Source organism: Elephantulus edwardii, unplaced genomic scaffold (genome assembly GCF_000299155.1).
Source record: "Elephantulus edwardii isolate Elephantulus edwardi_28Jun2011 unplaced genomic scaffold, EleEdw1.0 scaffold00041, whole genome shotgun sequence".
In the NCBI taxonomy this organism is placed as follows: Eukaryota; Metazoa; Chordata; class Mammalia; order Macroscelidea; family Macroscelididae; genus Elephantulus; species Elephantulus edwardii.
In genome coordinates, this window is record NW_006399791.1 from 5,864,114 (window position 1) to 5,879,236 (window position 15,123).

Consider the following 15,123-nt stretch of genomic DNA (forward strand, 5'->3'; position numbering starts at 1 on the left):
GATTCTCACCACTGGGCCAATTGGCAGCATCAGAATGGATGGTGAAGAGATTAAGATTGTTCACAGCTTTAGTCTGCTTGGCTCCACAGTCAACACTCTCAGCACCAGTAGCCAGGAAATTAGAAGACGTATTGCCATGGGAAAGTCTGCTGTTAGGGACCTCTCCAAAGTACTGAAGAGCAATGGTGTCTCTCTGGAGACTAAGGTGCATCTGATACAGGCCATGGTCTTTGCAATCACTTGCTATGCATCAGAAAGTTGGACAATGACCAGGGAGGATAGAAGGAGAATTGATGCCTTTGAGCTGTGGCGCTGGAGAAGAGTATTGAGGGTACCATGGACTGCTAGGAAAACAGATTCATCCTGGAAAGGGTCAAATCGGGCGGCTCCTTGGAAGCAAGGAGGCTCCGTCTAACACACTTTGGACATGTTGTAAGGAGTGTCCGATCCTTGGAGAAGGACATCATGCCCCAAGGGAGGGTGGAGGGACAGCGCAGGAGGGGAAGGCCCTCTGTGAGGTGGATTGATTCAGTAACTGGGGTAATTGGGATGGGTGTATCAGAGACGGTGCGATTGGCACAGGACAAAGCAGAGTTTAGGGCTGTTGTACATAGGGTCGCTATGAGTCACAAGTGACTCGACAGCACATGACAACAACAACAACCACTTGCAAGGGGGCTGAGCTGAGGGAGTACCTTCCACAAGCCCTCCTCACAGCTCTCTGATTGGGATGCTTTGCTCCTTGGCCCTGTATGCTCTTTCTCCAGGTTTCATGCTTGCTTAGCCAGGCCAGTGCCTGCCTGCACCCTGCTGATGAGGCCAAAGCTAAACTCAGGGCTCTCGATCAGGCTGGGACTGGAGTGAGGGGTGCTCCCCATTTACTGCCTCTTGGGGAATCAGAATTGGAGACATCAGATGCTGGGCAGCAAGGTCTTAAAGATTTCCTAATAGTATTGATTCCAAACCAAAAGCTTTGAGATTCCAAAACCAGCTGCTCCGAAGGAGAATGATGAGCAATCACTTCTCAGGTGATTGAAAGCACTCTGAAAACTCAGAGGTTCAGCAATGAGTACATTCAGACTCTGCAGCATGAAACAACAACAATGCTAACTGGTGGCCTAGAGTGTAGAGGTTTGCAGTGCTAACCCCATGACCTCATCTCTCTGGTGGTTTGAATCCACCAGTCACTCTGAGAATGAAAAGATGGGCAACTGCCTCCCATACAATTTACAGCCTCAGAAACCCACTGGTGGACCAGCTATGAGTCAGGTCCAACTTGGCAGCAATGAATTATTGTTCTGAAAGCTATCTTGATTCTATAGAATGAGAATTCAGGCCCAGGAAAGCCTCCTTACATTAAGGAGAGATATGGACCTAGGGTAGGGAAGGGACTTGCCATGGGAGCCTCCCACTGCCCACTGGCTATCACCTATTCAGGAACACAGGCCCTTCAAGAAGTCCTGGCCTGACACTTCCATTTCTCAGACACCACCCCACCTCCCCATGACTTAACTGATCCAGGTAAAACAGCAGACAGAGGAGACAAACTGTCTACAGGAATGTCACAAGTTTCTGCTATTCCTTTGAACCCACCTGGACCAAGGCTTCCAGGAAACAAGGGGACAGGGGCCCCTGGAACTTCTGAGTGTCCCTCAGAAGCTAGTGCTTCCTAAACTCACTCTAATTCACCACACCCTCCATCCCATAGGATGCTGGTGACATAGGAGGCTGGGTCTATAGTCTGATGGAACTATTTAGCCTCTGATCCTATTGAATATTGGAGAGATCCTTTAATGGATTATGGACCAGAAAGTCCTCCAAAGATAGAAGTGGAAATGGAGGATCAGGACTTTGGGCCAAAGCTTCTGGTGTTCTTGCCCCAGGCCAGTTGTCTGTCAACTCCAAGGAAAAGCCCCTCCTCACAAAGGCTCACCAGAAGAATGCCTCAAGTGCTTCATGATATGATATGATAAATAGATAGATAGATAGATAATAGAGAGATAGATTGTTGTTGTTGACTGCTTCTAACACGACTCATACCAACCCTATGAACAAAAGACCTGAAGCCTTTCTATAACTATCAACATTTATCAAAGTTCATTTAGTTTCCAGAGACATGTTGTTTAGAACGTGGATGCTACTCCTACTTTAGATAGATAGATATAGATAGATGATAGATGATATGATAGATGATAGATAGATAGATAGATAGATAGATAGATAGATAGATAGATAGATAGATAGACAGACAGACAGACAGACAATGGATAAAATTTTGGGAGACACCTGAAAATTGTTGGAGTCAAGGATGGATGTACTTCTGAGTCAGGACCCTGGAGTGGTGAGGCTTCCTGAAAACATAGTGACTCGGACGTTCTTTTAGCTGACCTGGAGCGAGGAACAGCTCGGCAAAGGCAACACCCTGACAGGGCCTCTTTGTCTCTCCTCTCTTCAAAGTCTATTCTCAAAGCAGTGGGGGTGTTAAGAGGAATGGTAGCTTCTTCCAACACAGGAACCAGATTTGGCTAAAGAACAGAGAGTTGTTCCCTTTTCGCCCCTCACCAACATGCAACCCCATTCCCACTGTCTTCTGTCTGGCACAGGCTGGGTCTTCTTGTCTCTCAAGACCTATGGAGGTCAGTGGCCAGTTATCAGGAGCATAAACTACTCTGCAGGGCAAAAGACAACCGATAGTCCTGGGCTAGAAAACCTCACTGACCCCGTCACGTCCCTCACAAAAGCCTGATGAAGAGGCTCCTTCTAATAACACTCCTATTTAAGTCTAAGAAGGACTTAAATCAGCCACTTTTATGCCACCTCCACTCTCTGGCTGGCACACTGCTTTGTGCTCATCAGAGGTGTAATGAAGATTCATCTTCACACAGCTGTTCAGCCAGGCAGCCCCACTATCTTCACTCTCCCAACAGGCTTTGTCTTAACAACCCAGACACCTCCCCTCCTCATTCTCCCCAGTTACCAAGCCATCCTCCCTCCCCTTCCTATCTCCCTTCCTTTTCTCCCTCCATCGCTGTTGCTTTTAAGAAGAGCTATTTTCCACCTCTTGTATAAACAGAGAACAGACTTGGGAGGCAAAGCCAGACATGCCGTTGAGACCAGTATTAAGACAGGTGTGAGCCCCTCATAAAGGAGTGTGTGTCACCAAGAACAGGAATAATTCTCCACATTTCATTACAATTTTTCTGGAAAGCCAATGGTTTGAAAGAAGGGCTATTCTTTGCTGGCACTCAGGGACCCATAGCATCTGACTCAGTCACTAACACTAGTCCTCAGTCCTGCCTCAGACATGTGACACCGTTTGACGAGTTTTAGGCAGAAACGGTTCCGGTTACATCTGAACTTTTCCAGCTCCAAGGTCAACAGGACTCGGCCAATCCACAAGGAAGTGCCCTGGGCTTTTCCTAAATGTCCTTGATGCCTATTTTTGAGCTGTTTTAGGGTCAAGGGACAAGAGGTTCAGTGACAATGTCTCAGTGGAGAAGCTGTTTTCTCCATAATATAGAACAAGTTATGTTCTGAGAAGATGAAGCAACCACTGTTCAAATAACCAAACTGTCCCGCTCACATTTCCTCACAGAAAATAAGCTCCTGAGCTGCAGGGAAAACTGAGCTGCCCATAGGGGACAGGAAGTGCCCCTCTCCATGGCCAAACTCCTGTCTGGATGTGACCGTGGGTCGTAAAGTGTCAATACACTTTTCTATTGTCCATCTGTGTCTGCATGTCTTCATGTCTGGGAGCAGCCTACCTCCTAAAACAGTCTCCCTATCTTTTTACACTCTTGGAAGGGGAGTGAAAAGTGCATCAATCAAGCCCTTCCCTTGGCACTCTGTTCCCCAAAATCGGGCAGGGCATTTGGCTAACTCAATCATGGGTAACCCCACATGAAGCCAACCAGCACCTCATCCCAATTCCCAAGAGAGTTTTAGGGCAGGCCCAACTACCAGGGCACTGGAGGAAACTTATTTGCAAAGATCTCTTTCTTCTCCGGGACCCCCCTTCGGCTCTGGGATGAGCAGCCCCCCACCCCAGCTCCTCTCCCCTCCCTTGCAGCCAGGAGGAATTCCAGCCACTCTGGTTTTGCTTATCACTAACTGTGGAATCCAGGGAGTGGCGGGGTGTGGGGTGAGGGGTGCAGATGGAAAGGGGGCGAGGAGGGGGAGACAAGGGGAGCCTTCAGGCCCCACCCTGTGAAATCTGCAGAAATAGAGCTTTCCTGCTCTTGGAGCTTTGCATTGCCGAGGGCCTGGGCCCAAGGGCCAGCGGAGGTGGAGAAGTCCAGAGGGGCCTGGACGGCCATTTTGGCCTGGGCCCAGGCTGGGGCCTTCGCAGAGAGAGCGGGCCCGGGGAGGCCTCAGGACACCCCCACAGTGCCTGGGGAGGGGGACAGCACGAGGGGCCCCACTGCGCGGCCTCGCCCTCCCTGCACGCCCACCCGGCCCGGCCCCTTGGGCACGGCTCACCTGGTCTCGGGGCGCACACTGAGCAGGTAGCTGCGGCTGGCCGGGCTGGGGGTCCACACGGGTCCGTCGTCCTCGCCGTCGCCCCCCGCCCCGGCCCGCACGCCCGCGCCCCACTCGCGACTCAGGAGCCTCCGCGTGCCCATGGCAGCGCCGGCCCCTGCCCTCCAGGCCCCTGCCCACGCCGCGACCCCTGCCCTCCGGGCCCCTCGCCGCCGCCGCTCAGCCGGCTGACGGGCGCTCCTATTTATAGCCCCGCGGCCGCGCAGTCGTCACCTGCTGCTGTCCCTCCCCCGCCTGGCCCCGCCGAGAGGTCGCCCAGGCGGCGAGGGGCGCCCGGGCCTCAGGGGGCGCGCCCACCCCGCCGAGCTGCAGAGCACCCCGCGCGTTCCCTCAGCGGACAGACCGACGCTAGACGGACAACAGACGACGACAGACAGATCGAAGTGCGGGGAGCTCCCGCTGGCGGGAGGGTGCGGGTGGGGGCCAGGAGAAGTGGGGGGGCCCAGGGGTGTGAGGTGCCCTGTGACTGAAATGTAAATGTGAAAGGCTCCCCTTTGGAAGGTCTCCTAGGACCCCACTTCTCCTCAGTCTCCCTTCTTTGCTCCTTTCCCCCTTTAAGGAGACTGAAAAACTCAGACTCTGCCCCCTTCCGGGCCCGTGGCGCCCTCAGACCAGGCAAGCAAGGGGTGTAAAGGCGACGAAGCACCAAAGGACACAACTTGGTGAAGCCAAAGAGGATGCGGGCAAAGTGGGAGCAGCACAAGCTTCTTGGGAGCCAGATGCAGCGGAAGGGACCCAGGCCAGAGGTCTGACCCCTCTTCCTGTCATAGCCCAGTGGGTCCAGCAATTAGATAATCACACGTACTTCCTTCCATCAGAGACCTCAGCCCCTGGGAGGCTAGGACTCCTCTGACAGGTTGTCTTGTGAATCCAGCGTAGGTGAAGGACTCAGTATGCACCTCTAGGGGGAGCTGTGGTGGGCTAATGGTGAAGAGCTGCACTGCCAACAAGAGACGCCAACTGGTTTGAATCCACCAACTGCTCTGGGAAAGAAAGATGGCCAAACTCCTCCCATGTGGTTAATTGCCTCCAAAAACCCACTGGAGTGTCAGCTATGAGTTCAATCCAACCTGATGATACACACAACAACATACATCTTGGGAACAATTGAACCTCTTTCTTTACCCTTGACAAGGCTGGGGATTCTAACCCACAAGATGCTCAAAGAAAAAAAAAAATGGGCAATCTCCTTCCATGTGATTTACAGCCTCTGAAAACCCACTGGAAGATAAGGTATGAGTCGATTCTGACTTTATAGCAAGGAGTGAAGCCCTTAACTTGCCATTTCTGTGGAGGAAGGGGAAGAATTTCCTGATACACAGAAAAGTAATTCAATGTACACCCATGTTTACTGCTGCGTTTTCACAATAGCAAAGAGATGGAAGCAACCCAAGTGCCTGTCAACAAAACAAATGGATAGAAAAACTTTGGTACATTAACACAATGGAATACTGATAAAAAATGAACTCATAAAACATTACATAACATAGGGAAGCCTGGAGGATATTATGCTGTGTGAACTATCTCAGTCACAAAAAGACATACTGCATAACACCACTGTTATAAAATAGGACTGACATGGGGAGATGAGGAGAGAATGGGGGGAAAGTGGACAAATAATGAACATGGCAGTAGTTCAGATGAGGAGAAGAACTGTCTGGAAGGAATAGATGATTGGGTATTAAATGTATAAGAATCTGGAACAAGGGGTACATTGCAGGGTGAGTTGGGGAAAGGGGCGTGGGGGGAAGAAAATGTGCAGTATTAATTAAAAAATTGACAGAAATTTTTATTTTATACTGTTTTACTTTCAAAGTTCATATTCGTTGTTTTTCACACCAGATCTTTCCCATTTCCTTCACCCAATCTGCCCCTCTACCTATCAAATTGTACAACTCCCCCACCCCTCTGCTCCCACCCTCACCCCACTTAGATCCTCATACACATTTTACTGGTCATCTGTTTCTGCAATAATGGTCTTCTTATACAGTATTTGTCCTTGTGGGACTGAGTTCACTAAACAAAATGCTCTCCAGTCCCTCTCAAGTGAAATAATGATTTACAAAATCATTGTTCCTGCATGCTGGACAGTATTCCATCGTGTAAATGTACCATATTTTTTCAATCCATTTGATTGCTATTGGACATTTGGGCTGTTTCCATGTTCTTGAGATAGTGAATAATGCTGCTGTGAACATTGATGTACAAGTCTCCATTTGTGTCTCAGTTCTCATTTTCTCAGGGTATATTCCAAGCAGTCAGTGGAATAGCTGGGTCATATGGAATTTCTATGTTCAGCTTTTTGAGGAAACTCCAAACTGCCTTCCAGAGTGGTTGTACCATTTTACAACCCCACCAAGAATGTACAAGAGTTTCTATCTCACCACATCCTCTCCAACACTTCTTTTTTTTCTGTCCTGTTAAACTTTCTCACTACTACTGGGGTGAGATGATAGCTCATTGTGGTTTTTTATTTGATTGATTGATTGATTGTCAGTGATTTTGAACATTTTTACATGTGTCTATGGGCCATCCTAGTATCTTCCTCTGTGAAAACTCTTGCCTATTTTGTAATTTGTTCTCAGCCCTTTTCTTGTGGATGACCTGTAGGGTTCTGTAAACTTTTGATTTGGAGAGGAAATAATAAGCAAAGCACGTCTGAACACAAAAATGAAATGGGAAGCTTAGCAGTCCCTGACCTTACCTTACCTACTAAACAGTGGTAGTAACCGAAATAGCTTGGTACTGGTACAATGACAGGCATACAGACCAATGGAACAGAATTTAGAACTCAGAAATGGACGCAGCTATCTATGGTCAACTGATATTCAACAAGGAAATAAAACCTATCAAATAGGGAAATGACAACCTCTTCAAAGAATGGTGCTGACAAAACTGGACTGCTACCTTCAGAAAGCTGAAACAGTATCCACATCTCACACCATATACAAAAATCAATTCGAGGTGGATTAGAGACCTGACAGTAAAGCCCAAAACCATAAAGTTCATCAGAAACAAACTGGAATCAAGCTTGGATGACCTAGTCAATGGTATAAAGAGACTACCAAATACAGGCAGAAATGCACCATCTGGAGAGGATAAAATTAAGGAATGGGACCTTCTAAAGATTAAATTCTGTGGGCATCAAAAAGTTTTTCCAAAGACTGAAAAGAAAACCTACTGATGGGGGGAAAGCATTTGGCAATATCATTTCGGACAAAAAATTTCTCTTTTTGTGGGGAAAAAGAAAAAATTCAAGTTCCTATGAACAATAACTTCTAATACTTAGAAAATAATTCAACAAGTTCCTGAAGGCAAAGCCTAAGTATTCCCCTAAACCTAGTTCTAGCCGTTGGGAATGACCACATTTCATCCACAATTCTTTCTTTTCCTACATCTCTAAAGGCATCCACAAAGGGCCTAGAGCTGGATGATTATAATTGTTAGGAAGTTGGGGCTAAGAGGTACAATCCTTTTGTTGTAGAAGCTGCACCCATGTATGCTCCCACTGCCTTTGAGACTCTTCTCCCATTCTAATGTGGATAAATTATTCCAATGGCAACTTTGGGTCCAATAATAACTCCACATGGTGCCCACATAAGTATCAGACCCAAACTGTGCCAATTAAAGTTTTTCACCAGCATTTTTTAAACTGGAGTTAGGGAAAAAAGCCAGTCAATCTGTGGTGAAGACCTGCAAGCAATAAGCCCAGGCTTTCAGCTGCCATGTGTCCTACATTGTGCAGGAAGCCATTCTGCAATGTGGAAGAAAGAAGCTGACAAGAGAAGCAGAGCCAAGGGCTTTTGGTTCCTTGTTGCAGTTGCTCCTGACACAACCCAGCTGTGTCTCTGGCTTTTTCTGCAGGTTGGTGAGTCAATCTTTCTTTGGAGGTTTTTATACTTTTTTTAAAAGTCCCCTTTGCTTGTTGTTGTTATGTGCCATCGAGTTGCCCACGACTCATAGTGACCCCATGTAAAATAGTTCTGAACCTTGCTCTACCCTAAGCCAGTCTGACTGACTCTAATACACCTAATCTTGTTGCCCCAGTTACTATGTCAATCCATCTCATTCAGGGTCTTTCTCTCCTGTGTTGTATTTTCACCATTCCAAGAATGACGTCCTTCTCCAAGTATTGGTCCTTCCTGGCCACATGCCTGAAGTATGTAAGATGGAGGAGCTTCAAAATCCTAGCCCCCAAAGAGAAACTTGGTTACACCCTCTCCAAGACCTTCTCCTATTTATTCTCTTGGAGGTCCGTGGTATATTCAAGACTCTTCTCCAGCATCACAACTCAGAGACATCAATTCTTCTGTTATCCTTAGTCGAAGTCCATCTCTCAGATGCATAGCAAGTAATTTTGAAGACCATGTCCTGGATTGGGTGCACTTTAGTCTCTAGATTGATATCATTGCTCTTCAGCATTTTGGAGAAGTCCCTAATAGCCGACTTCTCCAAATGTAATCTTTTGATTTCCTGATTGCTGGTGCCAAGAGTATTGATTGTGGAGCAGAGCTAGCTGAAATTATTAACAACCTAAATCTCTTCTCCATCCATCATGGTGCTACCAATTGGCCCAGTGGTGAGAATCTTTGTCCTCTTGGTGTTGCTTTTCAATCTATATTGAGGACTACAGTCCTTGACCTTCTGCACCGAATGGTTCAGGTCCCCCTCATTTTGGGCAAGCAAGGTTGTATCATCTGCATAACACAGGTTGTTTTGCTTTGTTTTATAACACAGGTTATTGATAAGCCTTCCTCCAATCCTGATGCCACACTCCTCTTCATAAAATCCAGCCTCTCAAATGATCTTTTTGGCACACAGATTAAAAAGATATGGAGACAGGATGCATCCAAGACACCCTCCGTTCCTGATTTTGAAACATGCAGTGTTTTCTTGCTTTGTTCTCACAACTGCCTCCTGGTCCAAGTATAGGTTTCACACAAGCACAATCAAGCATTCTGAGATCCTCATTCTTCTCAAGGTTAGCCACATTTTTTGTGATCTACATAGTCAAAAGCCTTTGCATAGTCAATGAAACACAGGTAGACATTCCTCTGGTGCTCTCTTCTTTCAGCCAGGATCCATCCGACATCGGTGATAGTGTCTCTAGTGCCATGGCCTCTTCTAAACCCAGCTTGTATTCCTACTAGTTCTCTGACAATGTACTGCTCTAGTTATTTTGGAAGAATCTTCAGCAGCATTTTGCCTGTGTGCGATACTAGTGATATTGTTCAATAATTTCTACACTCTGATGGATCACCTTTTTGGGAATAGGAATAAATATGGATCTCTTCCAGTCATTTGGCTAGGTAGTTGTCCTCCTGAGTTTTTGGCACAACCTGGTGAGTACAGGGAAGCACTTTAGTTTGTTGGGGGGGGGGAAAGTCAATTTTTTATGCTGTCAATTCCTGGGGCCTTGTTTTTTTGCCAATTCCTGCAGAACAGCTTAAACACCTTCCTTAATCACCATTGCCTTTTGATCATATATTGTTTCATAAAATTCTTCTCTGTCAGCCAATTCTTTCTGATATAATGACTCTGTGTATTCCTTCCTCTGGTAGAATAGAGAGCTCTCAGGTGCCTTGTCTGTAGTGAGTTGTACCACTAACTCTAAGGCCAAGCCTCTCTGTCAGTTCGAATCCACGTAGCCGCTCCTCAGGAAAGAGATGGATAATCTCTTCCCTTTCCATTTACACCCTCAAAAACCCCATAGAGTGTCAGCTATGAGTCTGCTCAAACTCAACAGCAATGAGAGAGTTTGTTGGTAGAATAAGAGTCCTAAACAATATGGAATGTTTTCTCAAGAAAATGAATTGCCATCAGTGCAAATCAAAACGCCTATGAGATATCATCTCACCCAGGAACAATAGCAAAGTTCAACAGAGCACCAAACAACAAATGTTGGTGAGGTTGTGGTGAGATTGGAACCCTTATTCACTACTGGTGGGAGTGTAAAATGGTGCAACCACTATGGAAACTAGCCTGGCATTTTCTCAAAAAATTGGAAATAGTATACTCCATGGCCGTGGTGAGATCTACTTGTCCACTGAGAAAAGGGCGTTAAAATCTCAAAGCGATTCTCCTTATCACATCATCAAATGTCCCTGCATGAGCCTCTGTGAAGACCCAGTTTTCCCCAGAGAATTGTTCCATCCTGATTTGCTAATGTGAAAGAAGTTGACACAATGATGCTATTAGAGCTGGGACAGGCTCTGGTTTAGGTGCCACCACTGGCAAAGGCAGAGAAATCACACACACACATGCACGTGTGTGCGCATACACACACACACACACACACACACACACACTCCCTGGACCAGGTGCTGAGCCTCAGGGGGAACTCTCCAGCCCTGAACCTGCCTGGCAGCTTTTCAAATGCTTTCAGTAGCAGGTGGTATCTGGGCCCCATGAGACACTGAGGAAATTTCAGAAGCTCTGTTTCCAGTGACTGAAGCCACATGTTCACAGAAAAGAGCAGATCCTGGAGCTTCTCACATTGGAGCAGTTCTTGACTATCCTGTGCACGGAGATCCAGGTGTGGGTGCACACACAGCATTCTGGCAGTGGAGAAGAGGCTATGACTCTACTGGAGAGCTTAAAGGTTGATCCCCAGAGACTGTGCCAGTGAGTCAGCAGCCAGGTTCTGGAACTGCTTACCTGAGAAGGTGGAATCTGCAAGCTGTCACATGAGGGAGGCAGAGGCCTCTCTTGAAGTGGTACCTCAGGAGCTGGGACTTCTGAATTCAGCCTCAAGGCCTAGAGAGCAACTGAGCCACATCATCCAAGAGAAACCTTACACTGAGCCAGAATTAGTGCTGGCTGTTCCCTAACTTCTTGCCTGACCTGAGGAAAGGCTCATCACCTACCAGGATTCTGGAGACTCACTTCTCCAAGCATCATCTCAGGATCAACGGATAAACGTGGATTCTACTCAGAAGGAATTCTACTAGAACTTCATGTTAGAGACCTTTGAGAAAATGGTTTCAGAAAGTGGGGGTGTGACTGACCCAGTGGAAAGAGGTGGCAGGGCTAGGAATTCTTAGGTGATGTCTATATTCTATAGCCTTGTGGTGTCAGAAACCTTAAATATTGGCTTTTCTACCCCTTTTATTCATAGGGTCACTATGAGTCATGCTCAACTCTAAGGCAATCAACAACAACAATCCATTATGTTAGCTTTCACTGGGGGTATGGTCTCCAGCTACCTTAATTATGGACACATGGTCTCACAAGCCATTAACAGCTGTGAGACAAATATAAGAGAATGCTTTTCATGCTGTAGAAAAAGGTAGAAAGTAGAAAGAGGGTGAAGAAAGTGTGGCAACTGTTGTGAAGAAACTGTGGCAAGGTGTAACCAGAGGAACCCTGGACATGGAGCCACAGTTATAACTTCTGTTTCTGGATGACTGAAGGAAAAGCTGACTTGCAATTGTTTTAAGATAAAGTTTGCTGGGAAATTGAGGAAACCAGAGGTGTATTTGTGCTGATGAATCCTACCTGGACATTCATTTGTTAACTGACAAACTGTCCTGAAATAACTGAGGAATTATGTCTTGCTGTTAACCTGGTTTGGGACTGTTGGACTGAACCTGGACTTGCTTTGTGTGATATCCCTTACCTCCTCCACTCCCCAACCTATCTCCCTAATAAACCCCTCAACTGTGAGTAAAGTCTTTGAGTCAACCAACAACAATAAAAAATGTTGGAAATAGAAACACCATTTGACCCAACAAATCCACTACTGGGAATATACGCTAAAGAAGCCAGAAACTCCACTCAAATATATGTATGCACATCCATGCTTAATGCAGAATTATTCACAATAGCAAAGAGATAGAAGCAACCCAAGTGCCCAACAAAAAAACTAATGGACAGGAAAACTATGGCACATCCACACAATGGAATACCACACAGCACTGAAAAACAGTGAACTTGTAAAATATTATATAACATGAGTGACCCTGGAAGACATTATGCTGACTGAAATAGCTCTGCCACAAAAGGACAAATACTGCATAACACCGCTGTTATAGCAGGACTGACATGGGAGGTGAGGGGGATAATAGGGAAAGAGTGGATAGATAATGAACACTGCATTGGACCAGAGGAGGGGGAAGACTGTTTAAAAGAAATATTAAGGATTATATGTGTGATAACAATCCAGAACAAGAGGTGCATTACAAAGGGTGCTGCAGGAGGGGGGAAAGGGACGGGAAGAGAGGAAATTACAACAATGAATGAGTCTATTTTTTAAAAAAATAATAAAGTGGACTGAGGGGAGGAGGGAGGAAAATGTGCAATGATGGATTAATTAAAATCCATTTTTCTGTTAAGTAAAATACATTTAAAAAGAAAGAAAGAAGGAAAGCTAGTTGCCATAATTTAATTTTTCAACTCATGGCAACCCCCCGTGTGTTTGAGTAGAACTGTGCTCATCAGGTCTCCAATGACTGATGGTTTTGGAAATAGGTGATGTGAATCTGGGTAGACTCCCACCTTCAGTATAACAACTGAGCTCATTAACTATTTGCACCACTCAGGGGCTTTCATTTGCTTATTTAAAAAAACTTAAACAACTGCCTTCAAGAGGTTTTTTTTTTTGTAGAAATTTTTTATCCTTTTCTGAGGTTCTAAATCTTTTTAAAAAAAATTTTTTTGTAAAAGTTTACAAAGAGATTGGCTTTCATTTATTTGTGCACATTTTCCTTCCTCCCCCTCCCAAATTCCCTTTGTTATACATGTCCTGTTCCATGCTTTTATTTGCCATAAATATACTTTGCAATTATCCTTTCTGATTGTTCTTTCTTGCACACATTCCAGTGCAGTGTTCATTAGCCATCCTTTCTTTTCCTGCTCTTCCCACCCTCCCCCACAAGCAACTTCTTTTGTGGACCTTTTACTTTACCAAGCCTGGTATCCTTCCCATGACATTGGTCCCTCCTGCTAACATGCTCAAAGTTTATGAGCCAAAGTCTAATGATCTGTGCTTTTAAGTAGCTTTCTGAATGCAATTCTTCCAAGATAGACATGTTCATTCTCTGGCAGTCTGATATATTCTGCATTCTTCACCAACACCATTCTTATTTTTTAAAATATTTCCAGGAGGACACTGTGCAACTTTTTCCTGCAGAGCAGCTGATGTATTCAAATTGCCAACCATTTGGTTAGCTGTGCAATACATAATACACTGCACCACTAGAGGCCCCTCATTTCCTTATCACTTACTGCCTTTGCATTAGAATGGAACCTGTTCATTGCTGCCCTTCAGTGGGTTTTTAAGTTTTACAGGGGAAAAAAATTAATATTTGAGACGAATTTTGAAATCTAAGTAGGTACTCATGCAGTAGACCCCATCCAATGGGAGTGAGGGTCAGAGAGGACATATGGGATAGATGATGATAGATAGATAGATAGATAGATAGATAAGATAGATAGATAGATAGATAGATAGGGAATATCCCAGACAGAGGAAGCCAAGGTCATTGCCACTGAAGTAATTCCAATTCATAGGAACCCCATAAGTTACAAAGGACCACTGTTTTCTTGGCTGTAATATTCATGGTCACAGGTCTCCAGCCTTTTTCCTGGGCGCGTTCACCCTGCCACCCTTTAGGTTAGTAGTCAAGATCAAACCACCAAAACAACTATGAGATATAATCTCACCGCAGTAAGAATAGCAAATTTTGAACGCCTGGCTCTGAGCAGCAGCAGCAGCCGCCCGGCCGCCAAGGGGTGTCTCTGGCCAGTGTTGATTTCACCAGTCTGCAAGCATGGGGAATATTTTTGCCAACCTCTTCAAGGGCCTTTTTGGCAAAAAAGAAATGCGCATTCTCATGGTTGGACTGGATGCTGCAGGAAAGACCACTATTCTTTACAAACTGAAGCTTGGTGAAATAGTAACCACTATTCCTACTATAGGTTTCAATGTGGAAACTGTTGAGTACAAAAACATCAGCTTCACCGTGTGGGATGTAGGCGGTCAGGATAAGATCCGGCCCCTGTGGCGCCACTACTTCCAGAACACGCAAGGTTTGATCTTTGTGGTTGACAGCAATGACCGGAAGCGTGTGAACGAGGCCCGTGAAGAGCTCATGAGGATGTTGGCAGAAGACGAGCTCAGGAACGCTGTCCTACTAGTGTTTGCTAACAAGCAGGACCTTCCCAATGCCATGAATGCCGCTGAGATCACAGATAAACTGGGATTGCACTCCCTTCGCCACAGAAACTGGTACATTCAGGCCACCTGTGCCACCAGCGGAGATGGGCTTTATGAAGGACTGGACTGGTTGTCCAATCAGCTCCGAAACCAGAAATGAGCCGAGACCTGTCCTCTTCCTCTCTGCCTCCTTTCCCTCCTCCTTCCTCTCTCCACCCTCTGCTTTACTCTCATGTGGCAAACTGTGCGGCTCTGTGGTGTCGAGTGCCAGAAGCTGTCTCCATGGGTTTGGTCACAGTGTGTATGCACCATGCTGTAAATGTGGCAGACACAGCCTGCAAACAGGTTTTTTATTTAATGTAAATAGTTTTTGTTTCCAATGAGGCAGTTTCTGGTACTCCTATGCAATATTACTCAGCTTTTTTTAT

At 45.9% G+C, this 15,123-nt stretch overlaps 2 protein-coding genes and 1 pseudogene across 3 annotated transcripts in view; 2 read left to right on the top strand and 1 right to left on the bottom strand.

The window, feature by feature from the left end:
- The window catches only part of LOC102871325 (alpha-protein kinase 3-like), a 90,318-nt gene extending 84,433 nt beyond the window's left edge, over positions 1 to 5,885 (bottom strand). The window contains 3 exon segments of the mRNA XM_006885207.1: positions 4,480 to 4,733; positions 4,735 to 4,845; positions 5,880 to 5,885. Coding sequence (XP_006885269.1) covers positions 4,480 to 4,733; positions 4,735 to 4,845; positions 5,880 to 5,885 — 371 coding nt within the window.
- A 4,673-nt stretch (positions 5,886 to 10,558) lies between these two features.
- On the top strand, positions 10,559 to 11,582 carry LOC102871726 (annotated as a pseudogene).
- A 2,727-nt stretch (positions 11,583 to 14,309) lies between these two features.
- LOC102867527 (ADP-ribosylation factor 1-like) lies at positions 14,310 to 14,855 on the top strand. 2 transcript variants are annotated; one of them, XM_006885146.1, is made up of 2 exons: positions 14,310 to 14,666; positions 14,724 to 14,855. In XM_006885146.1, the coding sequence occupies exons 1-2, from the start codon at positions 14,310 to 14,312 to the stop codon at positions 14,853 to 14,855; spliced, it is 489 nt and encodes a 162-aa protein (XP_006885208.1). The 2 variants fall into 2 exon arrangements, with proteins under 2 accessions (XP_006885208.1, XP_006885207.1); XM_006885145.1 differs by having other exon boundaries at positions 14,310 to 14,855.
- The last annotated feature ends 268 nt before the right edge of the window (positions 14,856 to 15,123 follow it).

What these genes read in the sequence shown, in the direction of transcription:
- LOC102867527 (XM_006885145.1), top strand. Translation starts at nt 14,310, where the DNA reads ATGGGGAATATTTTTGCCAACCTCTTCAAGGGCCTTTTTGGCAAAAAA.